This window comes from Lemur catta, chromosome 3 (assembly GCF_020740605.2).
Source record: "Lemur catta isolate mLemCat1 chromosome 3, mLemCat1.pri, whole genome shotgun sequence".
Taxonomy (NCBI): domain Eukaryota; kingdom Metazoa; phylum Chordata; class Mammalia; order Primates; family Lemuridae; genus Lemur; species Lemur catta.
The window spans coordinates 54,045,218-54,063,180 of NC_059130.1; the positions used below are offsets into that span (position 1 = coordinate 54,045,218).

The 17,963-nt window shown below is 42.6% G+C and overlaps 1 protein-coding gene across 3 annotated transcripts in view; it reads left to right on the forward strand.

Annotated features, from left to right (window-relative positions):
• The window catches only part of TGFBR3 (transforming growth factor beta receptor 3), a 286,700-nt gene that overhangs the window by 53,803 nt on the left and 214,934 nt on the right, over positions 1 to 17,963 (forward strand). For all 3 annotated transcript variants that reach the window (XM_045547542.1, XM_045547545.1, XM_045547544.1), the window contains exon 3: positions 16,811 to 16,995. In XM_045547542.1, the coding sequence (XP_045403498.1) occupies positions 16,811 to 16,995 (185 nt within the window). The remainder of the gene's footprint in view (positions 1 to 16,810; positions 16,996 to 17,963) is intronic.

The following is a 17,963-nucleotide window of genomic DNA, read 5'->3' on the forward strand; positions in this document are numbered from 1 at the left end:
AAGGACCAGGGTAGTTTAAGATTGGTGTCCAGGGATTGCTTTGTAGAGCAGTTAAAAGCAGTGGGAGGAAGGTAACTATAGTAATTCAGACATTTGCATCCTTTCTGGCTTAAAAATTAAGGGGATAATTTAAATAGGCAGTGTGTGAAAACAAACAAACAAACAAACATTTCTCAAAGTTTCTATCTGTCTGAACCTTTGAGAACTTTGCCAAGGTCACAGTGTTCTTTTGCAACTGACCTTGATATGTGAAGAGGGGATTACAGCTTATTTATTATGCTGTGCTAGTATCTGTAATCCTTTTCTAAAGATTGTCAAATATGGACCTTGGAAAACACAGTGTCCATGTCTTTTGAACCGTATGTTCTTTATGATGCTTTGCTTATAAAAATATTGTTAGATGACTAGGGATGTTCACTAATGACAGCTGGAGTTAGGCCTCATGGTAGCTTTTTTTGATCAGGCTGGAGGTGAGTCCAAAGCCTAAGGTAAAATTAAAAGTTATTGTTCTTATTTTAAAGTAAATACATAATTAGAGACTGTATGCTGAGTTCTCGAATTCTTAGCTAGGCCAGTAATTCTTGCTACTTAGGGCCAGAATTTGGTTCTGTCAAATGCATAATTGTAGAGATGATAAATGACAAGGTACTTAGGGATGATATGAATTCATATATGGTGACAATTAAGATGTTTTCTTTAATAAGAATGTCATTATATTGGAGTAATTGAAAATAACCATATCTTAATGTAGTCAAAATCCTATATTAATTTAGGGGAAAAATAAGTAATTCATATCCTGCTTATTTACGTAAAGGGATATAAAAGAATGTGTATAATTTAATTTCTTAATACCTTATTTCACTTTTATTGTGCTCCCACTATAATACTTGAATGTTAGCACCTATTGTACAAGTCTAAAGTTTCAGTTGAGCCCAATATGTGGGAACCACAGCCTCTAGTGGTTTTCCAAATACAGTCCCATAAAGATGGAAGAGAGCCCACAACTGCAACAGGTGGCACACTCGGGCAGAATCAGGCGTGATTCTGACACTAATAGTTGCATGCATGTTAGCTGTTCACTCAAAATTACAAAAGGGAAGTATCCAACTAAAAAAAAGGTAGAATAGATATAAAAGAATATGTTATACAAGTTTCTATGTATTTGCTTACTGCAGTTGAGAAAGCAGGAGTGGTAAGTGAAGTGCAAGAGTTAGGGAAACATGAGTAGAAAGAAAGAAAAATAGATGTTTTGATAATCTTCATCAAATGTTTTCTCAAAGGCCAGCCTCAGATTTAAAGTATTACGCAGCTGTAGTCTTTGGCCTCTGGTAGCTTTCTGATAGGAATTCAGCCTTGAGTTGAACTTTGAGATGGATTATTTTCTTTTCTTTTTTTTGTTTTTAATTACTGAGTGACCAATCTGTTGTAGTTTGTTGATCTATTTTCTCCTCTTACTATCCTTCTGTTGCTTTCTCCATGAGCTTCTGTTTATTCTGGAATGTTGGCCATCCAGATTTAGAATTAGGACTTACATCCCTCTATCTTTACCAGGATGGAGAAAATCTGACCTAGTATTTCAATTCACAAGTTTAAGCAGACTTAGAGGGGTTCTAATCCACAGTTAGAACTCAAAAATTCCTGTTTTCAAAGTGCCCATCTCATTCGGTAGTTAATACACAAGCTAAGCTCTTCTGAGTTCCACTGTGGAAGCTTCTCCACTCCTCTATCTTTGGTTAGCTGTCTCCCTCGGGGTGTTTAGGAAGAGTCTGATTATAGCCAGCTTCTTTCCTTGTCTATCCATTTTATAACACAAACCACTGAAGCCCAAACTTTTTGTTTGGCAGATCTAGTTCATTAGTCTCTTATGTATCTGTTATATCTCACTTTTAAGGTTATAGAATTCTTTGCCGTCTGTTACTTTTGTTCATTTTAGCAAGGTCAGTTGCATTAGCCCCAGTTCACAGGTGAGGAAACTAAGACAGGTGCCCCATGTCCAGCAGCTTGTTAGTAGCAGAGCTGAGCCCGGAACCCCGGCCTTCCAGCTCTGAGTGCAGCCCTCTCTCCTCTGTGCTCCCTGTGTGTGTATTCTCATTGTGTGCTGTGGCTGCCGTTTTTGGAGGGTGACGGTGGAGTGATGAGGAGAAAGGAGGTTCTTTTCTATTGTTTTTTTTCCATATATTTATTGGTAACATCTTTACGTTTTTATAGAACTTCCTGGTTTAATTAAAAACCTATCAAATGCACAATCTCGTTTGTTTTCATAATGACCCTGGGGATTAGCTAGGACAGGTATTATCCCTGTTTCAAAGATGAGAGAACTAAGCCTCAGGGAAAGTGCTAAGTTATTAGTGGAATTGGAGCCACACCCCAAACAGGGTTGTACTAAGACTAAAGTGAATGATAATTAAATTTGAGCTTTGCCTTTCTGTAACATACGTGGAGCTCCTACCGTGTGTCAGTTGCTGTGGGTTCAGAAAAATACCTGTTTTTGAATTGCTCACAGCATAGTAGACGTTCTTACAGTTCCGGGGGTGCTGGAGGTTAACTTTGTTCAGGGACATTATTTCTCTAGTATGGAGGAGGTGGTACATTTGGAAGGCTTTATACTGCAGAACTGCAGCCAGATATGTGTTTACTTTTGTGAGTGCCTGTTTTATTTGCCAGTTTATTCATTCCTATGCATTTGGATAAGAAAATAAATATAGTTCTGTTTTGGCTCCATGAAATAGTTTTTATGTTTTTTGGAATTTCCTCACTTATTGTCTTTAATATTCCAAAGTTTTATTATGACTCATTTTGGCCATACAATAATAGAAGTAGTAGGTGTAGGCCTGTTTGAAGAGGTTCATTAAGTAATTTGGGGAAGTATATTTTTGCAGCCTATAAATATTAATTTTTTCTTGGTGTTGAGATTTGTTTTATGGTTGTCAGTTGTGCATGTTCTTGTATGTTTTGGATGGGGAGGGTAAAAAGTTAGGAGTTGAAAGAGCATAGTTTATTTTTTTTCTTTGGCTCAAATATGTAGTTTTACCATAAACTACTGAAAGTTTCCTGTTCTTGTTTGATAAAAAAGTACACTTCCATTCATTGTTTCCATGCAACTTCCTATACTTTTTACAGTAAAAAAGGTTGAAATCTAGGATAAATTATGAGTTATCTGTAGGGGCAAAGAAACTCTATTTCATTTCAGAAAAGACCTTAAAAAGTCAACCTTCTTGAGTGTGTGAAACTGTAATAGCCCTTGGCGTGTATGTGTGTCTATATGGAGATACACATATACACACATATATATGAATATATGCCTTTCCTTACATAATAATGGCTTGGAAAAAGTGCATCTGGACCTCTACTTCTAACTAACATGAGAAGGCAGGGAAGATTCCATGTTCAAACTGGATTTTAGAAAGCTGGGTATCATAGAGGGGCTCTTTGAGTGGCCCCATCATGTGTTTTCTTTGTGAAATGGCTCTTTCCAGCCTGGACTGCATGGCACAGGCTGGATCATTTCTACTGACCTGCACCAGGGAGCATTGGCAGGAGTAACTGATCGCTGTGACAGTGCCTGCTGACATTGATGTGAGAGTGAAGACAGGAAAGAATGGTGAGGAACTTCCACTGAGGAACTACAGTGGAAGAATTTGCAAATGATGCTAAAATTGTAATTAATCTGGGATGTACAGGTTAACTATCTCTTCATCCTGGAAAAAAAAAAAAGGAGGCCACCATGAGAAAATGAGAGGGGGAACTGTAAGAACTTTATCAGACCTAGTTATATATGTGTTTTTTTTCCTCTTCTTAGGATTGTTAAAATGCTTGAAACCACAGAAGCAATAGGAGAGAAGGGTGTGTAGCACAGTTTTGGTGTGAACTAAATTCCTAACAGTTCACCGTTAGTGCATGAGCTTCACTTTGTTTGATGGCTTGCCATTGGGGCAGTGTCCCTAGTATTGTTACATAGTAACAATATTATTACATAGTATCAGTTTTACAGCAGGTTTGTGCATCATGAAGGAAGCCAAAACATTTTAGTGAGTTAAAAGAAAAAGAGCTGTCAAAAGTCCATACAGGTTACGGTGTAGGTGGCATGGGGAGCCACCTTCTGGCCCTCGTGCAGAGCTGGGTTGACTTAAAATGGAGTGTAAAAGACAGTAAGTGATGGGCTTGAAGCAGAGACACAGGCCTGCAGCCAGAGTTGGAAAAAAACAGAAGTATAAAAAATATAGGCAAAACTATAAAGCATAGAAATGTGGGACCAACTGGTAGAGATAAAAACTGAAATATCCTATCAAATCATAATAAACCGTGATTAGTATTCATAATGATGACCTTACATCTCCAAGAAAAAAATATAATAAGTGAGTTTCAGGATGCTCAGAATAGTTAAGATGGACAGGAAGTAATTATACATGCAATACATATTGGGTAGATTGCCCTTAAAAATGACTAAAGTCATTCTTGAATAAAGACTTAGTTATTGGGAAAATTTGCTTATTTGGAGTATCTCATTGCTGGTCAATGCTGAATAAATGAGGCATTTACCGTGTGGTGGGAAGGTGGTTCTTAGGGCCAGATGAAGTAAGGTGGGAATGGGGGAGTATGGTATGAAATACTGAGAGAAGGAATCAATTATTATCTTAAAAAAATGGAGGTAGGTTTAGCATATTTTCTGTGCAAATCTTGAAACAAAGCCCTTTTGTGGGAAATGGCATGCAAGGATTTTATTTTCAGATTGACCATTTGAAAGTCTGAGAGCTTGTCTCCATGTGGGAAGAGGTGAGTCCCTCTGGCAGTGTGGTTTCCTAAGGTTCACTTGGGAGGAAAAGAGAGGAGCTAGTTGATCCAGAGTGGAAAAACACCGAAGAAAAGTCTTCCCTAAAATAACACACACAGATTTCAAAAAAACAGAAACTGTTTTGACTGAATGTGACAAACTTAAAAAAAAAAATTCAGCTTTGAAAAATCAATATAACACATCTGTTTTGAAAGGTTGCTTTGTCAGATACAGATGTGTGTTTTACAGTACATTACTGTGTGTGAGGTTTTATCATGAGCATGCACGGTAGATGTGTTTCTGAATAGGTATCTCATTTATCCCAGTTTAAAATTTTGGGGGAGAGTTTATTGTGCTGGATCTTAGCCAAAAGTTTGAGATGCAATGGGGAGAGTTTATTAAACAGCAACACAATAACTTATGTTTGTCCTTAGATTAAACACCATTTGATTGACTCACACCCCTCCCTCTTAGCCTTTTATTAAACTGATACCTCTGTTCACATTTTATCCTTTCAGGAGTTGCTATTGACCCAACACAGCAAAATCCAAACTTTTTGATGTGTCATGGCATATTTTTGAAAATCAAGATCACAAAATCCCGCAAATGCTTTTAGCAAACTGCCAGTTTGCTTCTTGCCTTTGTTCCTACGTTAGTGCAAATTATTGGCTTAAAAAGTTAAAAACTGAAATTCTCCCAATTGTAGAAAGGGAGTTTTGTGCATATGAAATAGATTTGCCTGGAACCCTGAATAAAATTCACTGTAAGAGAGTATTCCTTCTACTTTTAATGAGATCATATAATCAGAGTGATGTACCTATACTTTCTGTAAAATGATTCTTGAACTGGCCAATCCTTGCATTATTATACCCTCTTAAATTGAGACCTTGGAAAAGTATTCTCTTGTCCAAAGAGCTTATTTGTTTACTTTTTATGAGATCTATGTAAGAATCATATTTTCTCTTTATCTTGGCTGTTAGAAAGTTCAGAACTAGGTTTGGCACTCAAATGAAGTAGTTTCCTATACCTAGATTCTTTGGTATCTTTTTTGCATTTTTTTTACAAGAACACATCCCATAATTAGGGAGATGGTAATAATTATAGCAATATAATAAAAATGAGTTGATCCTATGAACAGTTCTATTGAGCAGATGCTGTTATTATCTCCATTGTATTGATGAAGAAATAGAGAGATGGAATGGTTAAGTAACTGCCCTAGGTTACAAAAAAAAAAGCTAAAATGTGGCAGGGCTGAGATACAAACCTGGGAGACTGGCTCCATAGAGAATTAGCAGCTTGAGAGTTCGGTTGTTGGCCTAATGTATTCATCACTCAGCACGCATTTATGAACACCTGCCACCTGCTGCATGCCAGCCACTGTGTCAAGCACTAGGGTAGAAGATAAGCAAAAGAAACATGGTCCTTTCCCTCATGGAGTTTCCAGCTAAGTAGAGGACACACGAACACATGCCCAAATAAATGAAACAATAGGTCTATAAAAGCTCATATTTTCTATAAAGGAAAAGTATAATAGGTGTAACAGGTTTAAGCGGGGGGGGGGGGGGGGGGGTGGCCTCTGAATTTAATCAGGCACAGTAGAAAAATGTGACTCTGGGCCAGGGCACTTAGCCGGGCACAATCCTTCTGTCTTTCTAGGGCCGAGGGTTCCCCAGTCTACACCAAGTGGTTCTATCGATGGTGCTGTTTGGCCCATAACCGCTACAAACTCTGGAAATACCAGGTCCATCCATAGCTTCTCCAGAGCCTGTTTGCTTCACTGTGAAAGGAGCAAGGGCACACGAGTGACCAGGTGCTCACAGATTCCTCTGCAAACCGCCAGCTCTCTCCTAACACAAGCTCCTGAGCAGTGAGCTAGCTAGCCTGAAGAGGAAGAAATATAGTTTAGCCTTGTAATAGGATTTGACATATACATTAAGCTGGGTAATTTGGCATTCATGTTAAGCATTTCCTTCATATTCCTTTAACAACTAATTGTTGAGTGCCCTGATTATATATAATACATAAACTCCTTAAATGTGTTTCAGTTCATGGCCCAGTTTGTACACATGGCTGTAATTAGTAATATTTTGCATGGCCAAACCAAACCTTTGTAGATTTTCCAATCTCTTGTCTCCTATCTGTTATCAGGACCAGTGGTTACAGGCTACCATTCAACCCCCCCAGCGGTTGTGGTTTCCCACTTCCGTCCTTCCTGACCATCGCGCTCTCACGGCTTCTGGTCTTGCCACTTATCTCCGCCCCGGACCCCCACACACCAGCCCCCACAGAATCTCACCACGCCCAGGGTGTGCTTCTGTGCACATTCTTACCTCTGTTTCTCCCATCTTTCTCTTTCTTACCACATACGTTTGCTAGATGTTAAAAAAAAAAAAACAACAAGAAAAGGAAAAATAAAAGAAAAATAGTTTAGTGATTATCTTAGGTGTGAGTCGAGGTCTGAGAGATGAGCAGATTTGGTGATGTCATCCCTCGGGGTTCATGAGGAGCAGCTTTGTAGCTCTGCAAGCCTCACTTTGCCATAAGATATTGCATTAGAAGGAATTAAGTCACAATTTTATATTACGTGGCTAAGTTCAGTTTAATATTTCCAATCTCTTAGATTAATTAAGAATTTTCCTTTTAATAAAGACGTGTCTTTTTTTTTTTTTTTTTGGTTATTTGTGTCTGCCAAACTCACAGGGTAGGAGAAAAAAAGATTCTGTTTTCTTCCATCCTTCAAGTCTTTACATTTGTTCTTGGTCTCTGTACTGAGCCATTTAGGCAATAACATCCCATACGTTTGAATTTCCCCATAAATGAATGTTGTAGCCAGTGTTCTCTTCCATCTGAGTTTCCTTTAGCTCTTGTCAGAAGAACAACACTGTCTTACAGATTGAAAGTAAACCAGAAGAACATTGGCCAGGATGGTGCCAAATTACTCTTTCCGGATTGCTAGAATTCCCTGGGGGCAGAAAACAGGGACTAGTCTCACCTTTGGGAGTTGTCCTTCCAGAATGTGCTCAGAGAACAGAAATATCTACTCTAATACTGAACATAGTTTTATTTTAAATCTTCCCGTGCAAGTCTTAGAAATAATTTTGGGGGAGTAATGGCTAGGGAGTAGTATAAGAACATCTTATCTTAGATATTTTATTAATCATTCTGAAAGCCCACAAAGAAAACATTTTTCAATTGGAGAAAATGTTTTCATTCATTTATTTCTCCTCCCCCCAAGGGACTTTATGTCTCTAATAGTACTTGCAGTTTGTAAAGCAATTTCACGTATAGTGTCTCATTTGATCTGTAAGTCAAGCCTGTCATAGAACAGGAGAGGGATTATGGGAAGCTTAAAAACAAGGTCACACAACTGGTAAGCAGCAGATCTCGATGTAAAACCCAGCTCCCATATCTCCTGGTCCAGTACTTGGGGCTTCTCTAATACAAGGACTCCTGTTGCTATGTCTAGTGGTGATTGCTGAGACATGTCCTCTCTGCTACCACTTCTCTAGGTCAGAAAAAATACAAAACAAAACAGCATCACCTGCTTACAGAGCCACAGAAATCTCCTCTGTTGCTCCAGGGTGTGTAGTGGCATCTTGCTTAGATGGGAGAGTGAGTGCCCTTTATAGCTTGGCGCTTCCTAACACTTTGAGAATTTAGATTTTTAAAGAAGCTCTGCCCTTTGTTTCCTTTTGAACATTCAGAAACACAATTGAACACAGGAAATTCTTCAACGTGGTTGCACCGTGATTTCAACACAACAGTATACAAATATGCACTGGCTTTTAGCTCAACCAGTTGGCAGTTGACTTCTTGAAAGAGGGTTGGTTTGTGGAGAGGAAGGTTTGGATTTAGGTATTCTTTTAGAGGATGAAAGACACTATGATAAGATATACCTAGAGTTGTGCTGTAGAAAGATCTAGGTTTTTTCCCCCCTGAGAAATCCAAATTACAGCTTTTAGGACTCTTCTGCCTTTTTTCTTACCAGGCTTACCATAAATTTAAGCCTCAAGCCAAGGTCTATGGTTGAAAAACTCAGGTGGGGGCTGTGGCAGAAGGGCCCCCTTTGGAGTTTAATGGTGGTACATTCCGCAGCTCCATCCCCCAAAGGGCTGCAGATCCAATGAGTTGTAATTTGAGATGGTACAAACACTGAGCATGTTAAGTACACACCAGGCTTGCTCTTGAGCTCAGGGCCTTCGAGGTGTTTTTTCTTGGAGCTTTGTTTTTGCATCGTATCCTGGTGTTTGTAACATTCTCTCTCAAAAAGCTCAATTAAAGCCAGACTGGGCTATTGTGTGAGAAATCATCCTGGGTGCTCTCTTACAGATTCTTGCATCCCGTGGGGGCAGAAGGGATTTTCAGCTTGAGGGCAAAATAGATTCTGCAGTGCCCAGTCCTACAGTCTGTGGGAGTTTGTCCCTCTATGCAGCTGACAGCATTGCAGAATTCCCTGTGGGACAATAACAGAAACCCTTATTAGCCAATGGTGTTGCTGGAATAAAATCTCTCTACTGCGATGTCTTGGTCCCAGGCTATAATGTTACCCCTTAATTCCCTCTGCATCTTTACCATTTTTATTACAACTGAACACACGCTCCTCATTAGTACCCTGGGTGATATGGGGAATCAGAGTGCTGGAAATTATGTGGAATAGGTACCAGATGTTTGTGTCAACTTGGTATGCATTGGTATTTAGAATGCTTGAGGATCACGTTTATTAAATGTGAAAATTACTTATTATACCTTCCCCCAAACATGACCCCCTCCTGTAATATTTTATTCCATGTTGCATGAGGTGTGATATTAATAATTTCTTTTGGGATAGGTTGAATTTAAAGTGTGTGCAGCAAATGCATCTGTTCCCAAACGCTTTGTCTGCATTCTATCAAGTCTTGGAGCTGGCCCGTGGCCAGCGTGGACGTGGGGGTTCTATAACTGAGATCGGAATGCTGTGTTGCAGTTAAAGGGCATAATGAAAGGGTCCATTTGCATTTTTTTTTCTTCAAGTGGAACTGGGAATTTAGACATTGATGTTATAGCTGGATCTTAGGAACGTTTCCCATGTGTCCAGATAAGCTGTGCGGCTGACAATTTTTCCACAGAAGGAGGGTCAATGGGGTGGGGAGGGGGGAGGTGGAGCTCAGGTGATGATTCACAGCCCAGCTCCTAACAGGCCACCGACTGGTACTGGGCCGGGACCCTGGGGTTGGGGACCACAGCCAAGCCCAGGGTACTACCATATGCTTCACAGTGTGGCCCCAGGGGCCCAGCTGCTGAACACCCGAGTGGGGGGGGGGCCCTGCTTTGTGAAGGAGGCTGGTTTGGTGGTGGCCTTGTGAGTGTGTCCCTGGTCTGGGCCACCCGGTAGGTTTCTCACCACAGGGTTTACTTGAATCTGTGCTGTCATCAGGTGAGTAAATGTTTTTGTCAATGGAAGTAGCATCTTGTGGGTGAAGAGGGGCCATGTCTCTGTCCTGGTGGCTGAGGAGGGTGTAGCAAACAGGGAACAACAGAGCCTGACTTCAGTCAGGAGGGAAGAGGACAGTTCAAACAAAACGCAATACCCAGTAAGAGTTTGAGGAGATCAGATTTCTCAAGTAGCCAGTAGAGAAGGATAAACTCAGCTAACACTTTGAGACCAAGGAAAAGTTAGATTTCTTTGGGAATTAATCCCAAAGAATCCTGGACAGGGCATGTACCAGGCTACCAGAATAAGCAGAAATGTCTGGATTGGGAGCCAACAGGGAGGAATATCTCTGGAGGTACATCTGTGTGTGCATTACTGCCAGGAAGCACTTGTCTGACATACGCACCCAGCTCATAACAATTTATATATAGTGGGAATAATAATATTTGTTGTGTCCACTTTAGAGAGTTTCTGGAAGGCTTCAGATAAAGTTTCTGTATCATGCCTTTTAGTTATAAGGTATGGTGCAGAGTTAATAGGCGTGTGTGTTTATGTGTGTCGTTGTGTTCAGCCAGTGTTTCTGTCCTCATCATCCGTGCCTGGCTGATCCTTACTGTGGACAAGTAGCTTTTGCTGTGCTGATTAGGATTGTCACCGGAGCACGTCACTCACTCATCTCTTGACTGCAGGGAAGAGAATGGCTGTTGGTTTTCAGCTGTGACCACAAGAGCAACTCCCAGCCTTCTGAGGCTGCCAGTGACGTCCTACGCCAACAGCTCCAGAGCTCACAGGCCACCAACAAAGTGAGCGGATGAGTCAGACGGGGTCTCAGAGCATATTTTCCTGGTTTCCGAGCGTTTGTGGCCCGAAGGTGCTACACTCGACCCCCATGGTGGTCAAGTGAGAATTGGAGACACTTTGTGACCTCAGGCATGTGGGGTAGAGCCTGTGGGGTGGATCCTATTGTCCCCAGGTGGAAGCTTTTCTGCATGGAGCTGGGTCTGGCCTTGTGTGGGCAGGTTGTAGAAGGAGCCACTATGAGGCCAAGAAGGAAGGACAGAGACCAGTTCGTGGGCAGGTTGTGGCTGAGGGAGAGGGGCAGGAGGGCTTACGCCTGGCCCAGAAGGTGGCAGGATGAGGTTGGGGCGTGATGTGCCACCTGGAGAGAAGGGCCTTGCCAGAGGGTGATTGGGAAGAGAGGACCAAAACAAGTTTGGGTTTCCTGCCTTGTGTGACAGTTGAGGGTGGGGAAGCCCCACCTGGGACTTGATTCTTAGCAACCAGAAATGCCACCTCCTTCATTTCATGGTTGATTTTTTCCCCGTTTAGTACAGATTGAAGCTTTGACTCTTAGCTAAAGTGTGAAAGGAAGAAGTCTAGGACAGGTAGTGTCTTACAGGTATGAAATCCATCAAGCATGGACCACCTTATGGTTCTTTCCCCCTCTTGTGAGTGCCTACTGTGTGCCAGGTCCTGTGCTGAGGTAAGGTGTACAACAAAAACCAGAACGGTTGGGTTCTATTCCTTTCAGCGTTTGCAGTGTTTGGGAGTATGCAGACATTAAAATCAATAATTGCAAAAGTAGTTATATACATCTAATCACAGGAAGTTCTGTGAAGAGAAATAGTGCTATGAGAGTAGGAAAAAACATATGCCTAACAGAGTGAGAGAGGTGAGGGAACTTCTTTGAGTGATCAGAAGAATGAGTAGGAGTTCGTCTTGCCAAGGCAGAGGGCAGGACCAAAATGGTAGGGCAAATGTTCCTGGAGGAAGCTGTTATATGTATGTATGTGTGTGTGTGTGTGTTTGTGTGTGTATACGGGCACACACACACACACACACACATTTCCTTCCCTTCATAAGGAAATTCCCTGGAAGTTGTACATATCACATTAGCCAGAATTTGGTCACATGACCATACCTAGCTGCAAGTGGGCTTGGGAAATGTAGCTTTCATTCTCAGTGGCTGTGTGCCTGGGTAACATTTGGAGAGAGGAGCAGAACAATTGATATAGGGAGACAACTAGCAGGTCTGTGCCTCATTAAAATGGCTAAAAAAACAGTGAGAAAGTGCCAAGGTAATGGGAGATGGGGCCACAGTAGGAAGCAGGATCAGATCTTGAAGGGTCTTGTAAGTCATGGTGAGGTTTTGGGGCTTCATCTGTAGAGCAGCGGGGAGATCAGTACATCTTTTTAAGCAAAGAGAAGCATAATCAGATTTTTGTTTTTCAAGAGATCACTTTGGCTACTTTGTAGAAGACATTTTGGTAGAGCTAAACATTAGGGGTTTTTTTGCAGTAGTCAGGGCGAGAGAGGTGATGGTTCCAGTGGAGGTGGAGAGAAAGGGACAGAGTTGAGAGGCTAGAGAGGGAATCCATCAGATAAGGGGAGGGAAGAGGTGATGCTGGGACAGGTTCCACATTTCTTCCCAGTGTATGTAGGTGGAGGCTGGTGCCATTTATTGAGGGAGGGAATGAAGTAGGAATGACAGGTTTGAGGCACGAAGATCCTGAGCTCTGCATGTTGAGGCTGGGTGTCCATGAGACAAACAAATGGAGATGTTGAAGAGCACTTGAATATTTGGGCTTAGAAAAAGTAGTCTGAGACGGACCTGTAAATGTCTGAGTTTCTGCAAAGAGATGGGGGTTGAACCCATGGAAGTGCTTGAGAAAACTTGTGGAGAAAGGATAGAGTACTCCAAGAAGGCCTGGGGGGCATTTTACCTGGAAGGTGTGGGTGGAGCAGCTGCAGCAGAATAGTGTCTCTCAAAGATACATAAAAGAAAATTTCATAAAATCACATTGCCCCTTTCTTATGTTGGCAAAAGGATCCTTCTTTTTCTCCAAGGGAAGCCCCTCTTGCCTTAGTCCTACACAGCATCTGTTCTCTTGGGAGATGCCTAATCTACATCATATGTGCAGTTACTCTATACTTAGCTGGCCATCTGTACATGGAATTCTTTTTATTCTCTAAGTTTTAATTTTTTTCACTTGTACATTCTGCACTCTTTACACTTTTCCAGGTATGTCTTCAAGATGAATTTGCAGAGGAAAGTTGCTGGGTCAAAGGATATATACTTTTCTTCTTTTTTGTTTTTTGATACCATTGAAAAGTTATATCAGTTTGCTCTCATCAGCAGTGTGAGTGTGGTACATTTCTTGAGGAAGGTTTCTTAAGGCATTTCTGACCTCAATTTTCTATACAAATTGCCCTTCTCCCACAACATTTTTTTTAAATGAAAAATTTCAACATACAGAGATGTCGAAATCATTGTACAGTGAACATCTAGATTCCACAATTAACATTTTGCAATAGTTGCTTTATCAAGTATCTCTCCATCAATCCATCTTATTTTTTTGGATGCATTTCAAAGTAGGTTACAAAACCATAAGTCTTACCCGTAAATCTATGTCTGCTTTTTGATTCTCACAGAAAGTGTGGGCACAGTAGCCCAGGCAGTGAGTATTGACCCTGCACTTCAGGATCCTGACCATGAAGGGGACCCAGAGGCAGGCCAGGTGGGGAACCTGTGGCCTCAAGGCCACATGGGGCCCTCCAGATCCCCAGGTGTGGCTCCTTGACGGAATCCAAATTTCACAGAATGAATCCCTTTATTAAAAGGATTTGCTCTGTAAAAGTTAGATTCTGTCAGAAGGCCGCACTCAAGGATCCAGAAGGCCACGTGTGACCCCGAGGCTGCGGGTTCCCCACCCCTACTTAGACTGACTTGTATAACCCATGGCAGGAGCTACAGTCCTTAAAGAGGGGGTCTGCCCTGTCCTGGACTCTGGCAGGACAGAGAACACAGACGCTAGGGCAAGGAGCACTGAGGGCTTCCCGCCCTGATTGCCTCCCCCTGTGGGGAGTACCTTATCCTCTGGTTTGTTTCCGTTGAGTTTTTGCTCCTGCTCCAGTGTGGCGATGAGCAGCCTGGTGATTTCGGGAAGATCCCGAAGGGCAGTGGCATCATGAGGAGGAGAGCAAATTAAGCCGGTTGCAGGCCTTTTTACGGATGGGTTTTGGATTGAACTACAGCCCAGTCAGAGCTTTGCACACGTACCAAAGTGGAACTGAAAAGCATTTTGTTTGTGCTTAGTGTTTGTGATAGTTGCAGATTCATGGCAGAAGGCTCTGAAACCAATTCAGAAGGATTTCTCAGTGTGTGTCCCCAGAGTTGAGTAGGAGTAGGAGACTTTCTTGGAGCTCTGGGGTGTGAAATGCCCCAGACAAACCACTGCAGCTGGGAGGGCAGGAGGAGGGCAGCAGGGAGCACCTGCCCACACTGTCACCCTGCGCCCCGCCGGGGGCTCCAGGGAATGTGTGTTCAGGACGTCTTGTTGCTGCTGCCGGGACATCTTCTTTCACCACCTCACGCTTTCTCAGAAAGCAGCTGGGCACGGTCCAGAGATACAGTCCAGAGAGTGGCAGTGATTATTTGAGAAGGCACATACCTCATTACAGACCAGATAGCTATTATCAGCCTAGATAATTTCTGTGAGTCCTGAAATAGACTTGGCCCACCAGGCAGGGCGAGGGTGTCTGCTCATGATATAGCAGTGAGGTGCAGGGCTGGCTGGTTCTGAACCACGTTTGCATATAGACCTGGGCTGCAACCCTGGAGAGTACCTTTCTTATTTAGAAGTCAGAAAGGACTAATGAGAGTACATTCAGGCCTTTTATCTGGGTTCCATTCGGAAGGTTGTAACTTAGTGGATACTGTGTGTTAAACCCAGTCTCCTGAGTTATCAAATGGGGACAGTAGCACCAAGCTCAGAGAAATGTGTGAAGAGTAAGGATCCTGTTCCTCCTCCCCCTGGATATCTCTCTCCATCAATCCAGCCAATGTGAAATGAGGCTGACACATACAGGGGCAGTTCTTCACATCACTGTAGCAGCCTATTTCCTCTATTCCTGACAGTCAGATCCAAGTCCCAGGAAGGATGTCCTGCTCACCAATCAGAAAGGGGGCAACTTTTTTTTAAAAGTGCAATGATTTGCTTGTTCATTTAACACATATTTTTTGAGCATCTCGTATATGCCAGGCACTTATAGCTGGGTGCTGACATACAAAGATGAGTAACCCATGGCCCTCAGAGAGGTCACACTTGACTGACAAAGACAGTTGTGTAGAGTGATTATCGTGCTGTAAATGCAACAGTGGAGACTGGCAGAGAAATTATGGGAGGACAGAGAAAGAGTGCCTCCCGCAGCTCGGGATGTTTAGAGTGGAAGAGAAATTTGGGTAAAGAAAATAGGCTTGAGTAAAGACATGAAGTTGAGAAACATTATGGTATGTCTGGAGACCTGTAAGCAAGTCGGTGTTGCTGGAGTGGGGAGGGTTGAGAGATAGGAAGGGGCTAGATTAAGAAAGGCCTCATGTGCCATATTAAGTAGGCCAGCAGTTCTCAAGGGACAGGAAATGCCTGCGGAGGTTGGGGGGGGGGCAGGTGTTTGCGTTTGGAACAATCATACGGTTAAGCACCTCTGGGTTAGATTAGGCTTCTCTTGGATGGAAGGTGGCTTGGAGAGCTTGAGACCTGAAACTCCTTTCAGGAAGATTTATAATTGTCCAGGGACAGTAAGGAAGCAGAGATGGAGAGGAATGGCTGGATTTAGAATTTAAGCCTTGGTTGATTAGAGGGAGAGTGAGGAAGCAGGAACCAAGTATGACCAGGTTCTACTTTTTTATTTGAGGCTTTGCTCATATCCTACCTCTTTTTGGAGGATTTTTCTGACCTCTGGCTCAAACTTTGCTGTACACCTCTGCCCTGATTGCTTCTGCTCATTACAGCTTGCTTTGTCTTGTTCTTAAGTTTATTTTGCTTTGCCTAATAAAGGGAAGCTCTTAAAGGGAGGAACAATGCCTTATACTTTTTGAGGTTGCAATTTTAGGTATTTAATATTATTTATGCATAGTATTATTGGGACTTTAAGCAATTTATTCCATTTATCTCTGATTTTCTCCTAAGAGAGGAAGGAGGAATTAAACACAAATGTGAAATGGAAGGTGTTCTCTATCCAGAGGCACACATTCATGACTTGTGAGTCCAAAAGGGAATTAAAAAAATCAAATGTGGCCAGGCGTGGTGGCTCACGCCTGTAATCCTAGCAACTCTAGGAGGCCGAGGCTGGAAGATCACTTGAGGTCAGGAGTTCGAGACCAGCCTGAGCAAGAGCGAGACCCCGTCTCTACTAAAAATAGAAGGAAATGATCTGGATAGCTAAAAATACATATAGAAAAATATTAGCCAGGCATGGTGGCACATGCTTGTAGTCCCAGCTACTTGGGAGGCTGAGGCAGGAGGATAGCCTGAGTCCAGGAGTTTGAGGTTGCTGTGAGCTAGGCTGACGTCACGGCACTCTAGCCCAGGCAGCAGAGCGAGACTCTGTCTCAAAAAAAAAAAAAAAAATCAAATACATATCAAAATCATCCAAAAGAAATTTAGGAGATTGGGATTCTTAGAAGAATAGTCTAGTTTTTTTTGGCATTTGGTTCTGGAAACAGCTTACCTGGAAAGGCATCTCTGATGGCTTGATCATTCAAAATGCCCTGATCATTCAAAATGCCCCCTCTGAGGCAGAATTAATGACTCTTTCTGAGTGATTCATGTTTGCAATTCCCTTGGCAGGTCCAGAGCCTGGCGCCCAGTGTGAACTGTCACCTGTCAATGCCTCCCATCCTGTCCAGGCCCTGATGGAGAGCTTCACCGTCCTGTCAGGCTGTGCCAGCAGAGGCACGACTGGGCTGCCGCAGGAGGTTCATGTCCTGAACCTCCGCACCGCGGACCAGGGGCCCGGCCAGCCACACAGAGAGGTAGGTGCAGGTGTTGGCTTTCAACTCCCTATTCCTCTGAGTCTGCAAAGATGATTTTCTGAGCAGAAAGTTCTTTTCTTATTTTCTGGGGTTCCACAAGGATGCTCACGTGTGAATACGAGAGAGCGGGATTGAATATAAGAGACTGCTCTCCAAGCAGCGTCGGCTTCTCTCTCTGGAGATTGCTTGGCTCTCCCCTTTCCTGGCCCTCCACATTGGGAAGAGTGTTGATAAGAATTTCGCCTTTTCAACATGACTGTGAGAAAACAAAATAAGATGCTGTTCTTCTGTAATTGCAACGTGTCTTTCCCATTTCCTCCCGTGGCCCTCTTTCTTCTTTGCTCCTGCAGGATGAGTCAGGGGACAGGGAAGCGTCCGGGATAAGGAGGGCAGTGCTTTGAACTTGCCTGAAAAGCCGTAAGGGCAGCGCCTTGTCGCCGTCCAGGCAGCTTCTCAAAGATGACGATGGTCCTGGTGGTGATGGGGATGATGACGATGACACAGGCTCACAGTTCCTAAGTGCTCTGCGCTCAGCACCATTTGAAGCACTCAGACACTAACTACAGGTGCAGAGAGAACTCATTTGCTGAACGTCATCACCTTCAGAGAGAAATGGCCTAGATTATGGGTGAATGGCCATCCTTTAAGAGAGTAGATTTCCCCACAAGATAACACACAGTTACCATTCTTTCTGTTTTTAAGCTTCTGTGTGTCAGAAATGTTATCACTCAGGTATTCTCTCTCCAGGGAGAGAGAAACCACAATAAGGCCTGACCACAGTGAAGTATAGAAAAACTAATGCAGAATGGAATTTATCTTTGAGCTTTCTTCTGGTCAAGAAAGTTAATTTCCAGAATTGCTTATTTGTGTGCCTCAACCACTTCATCTTTTTGGGGTAGTAGGAATAGGAGAGGCACGAGGCTTTCAGAAGGAAAAACAAACTGATTTTAATCTTGTGAAAGTGTGCA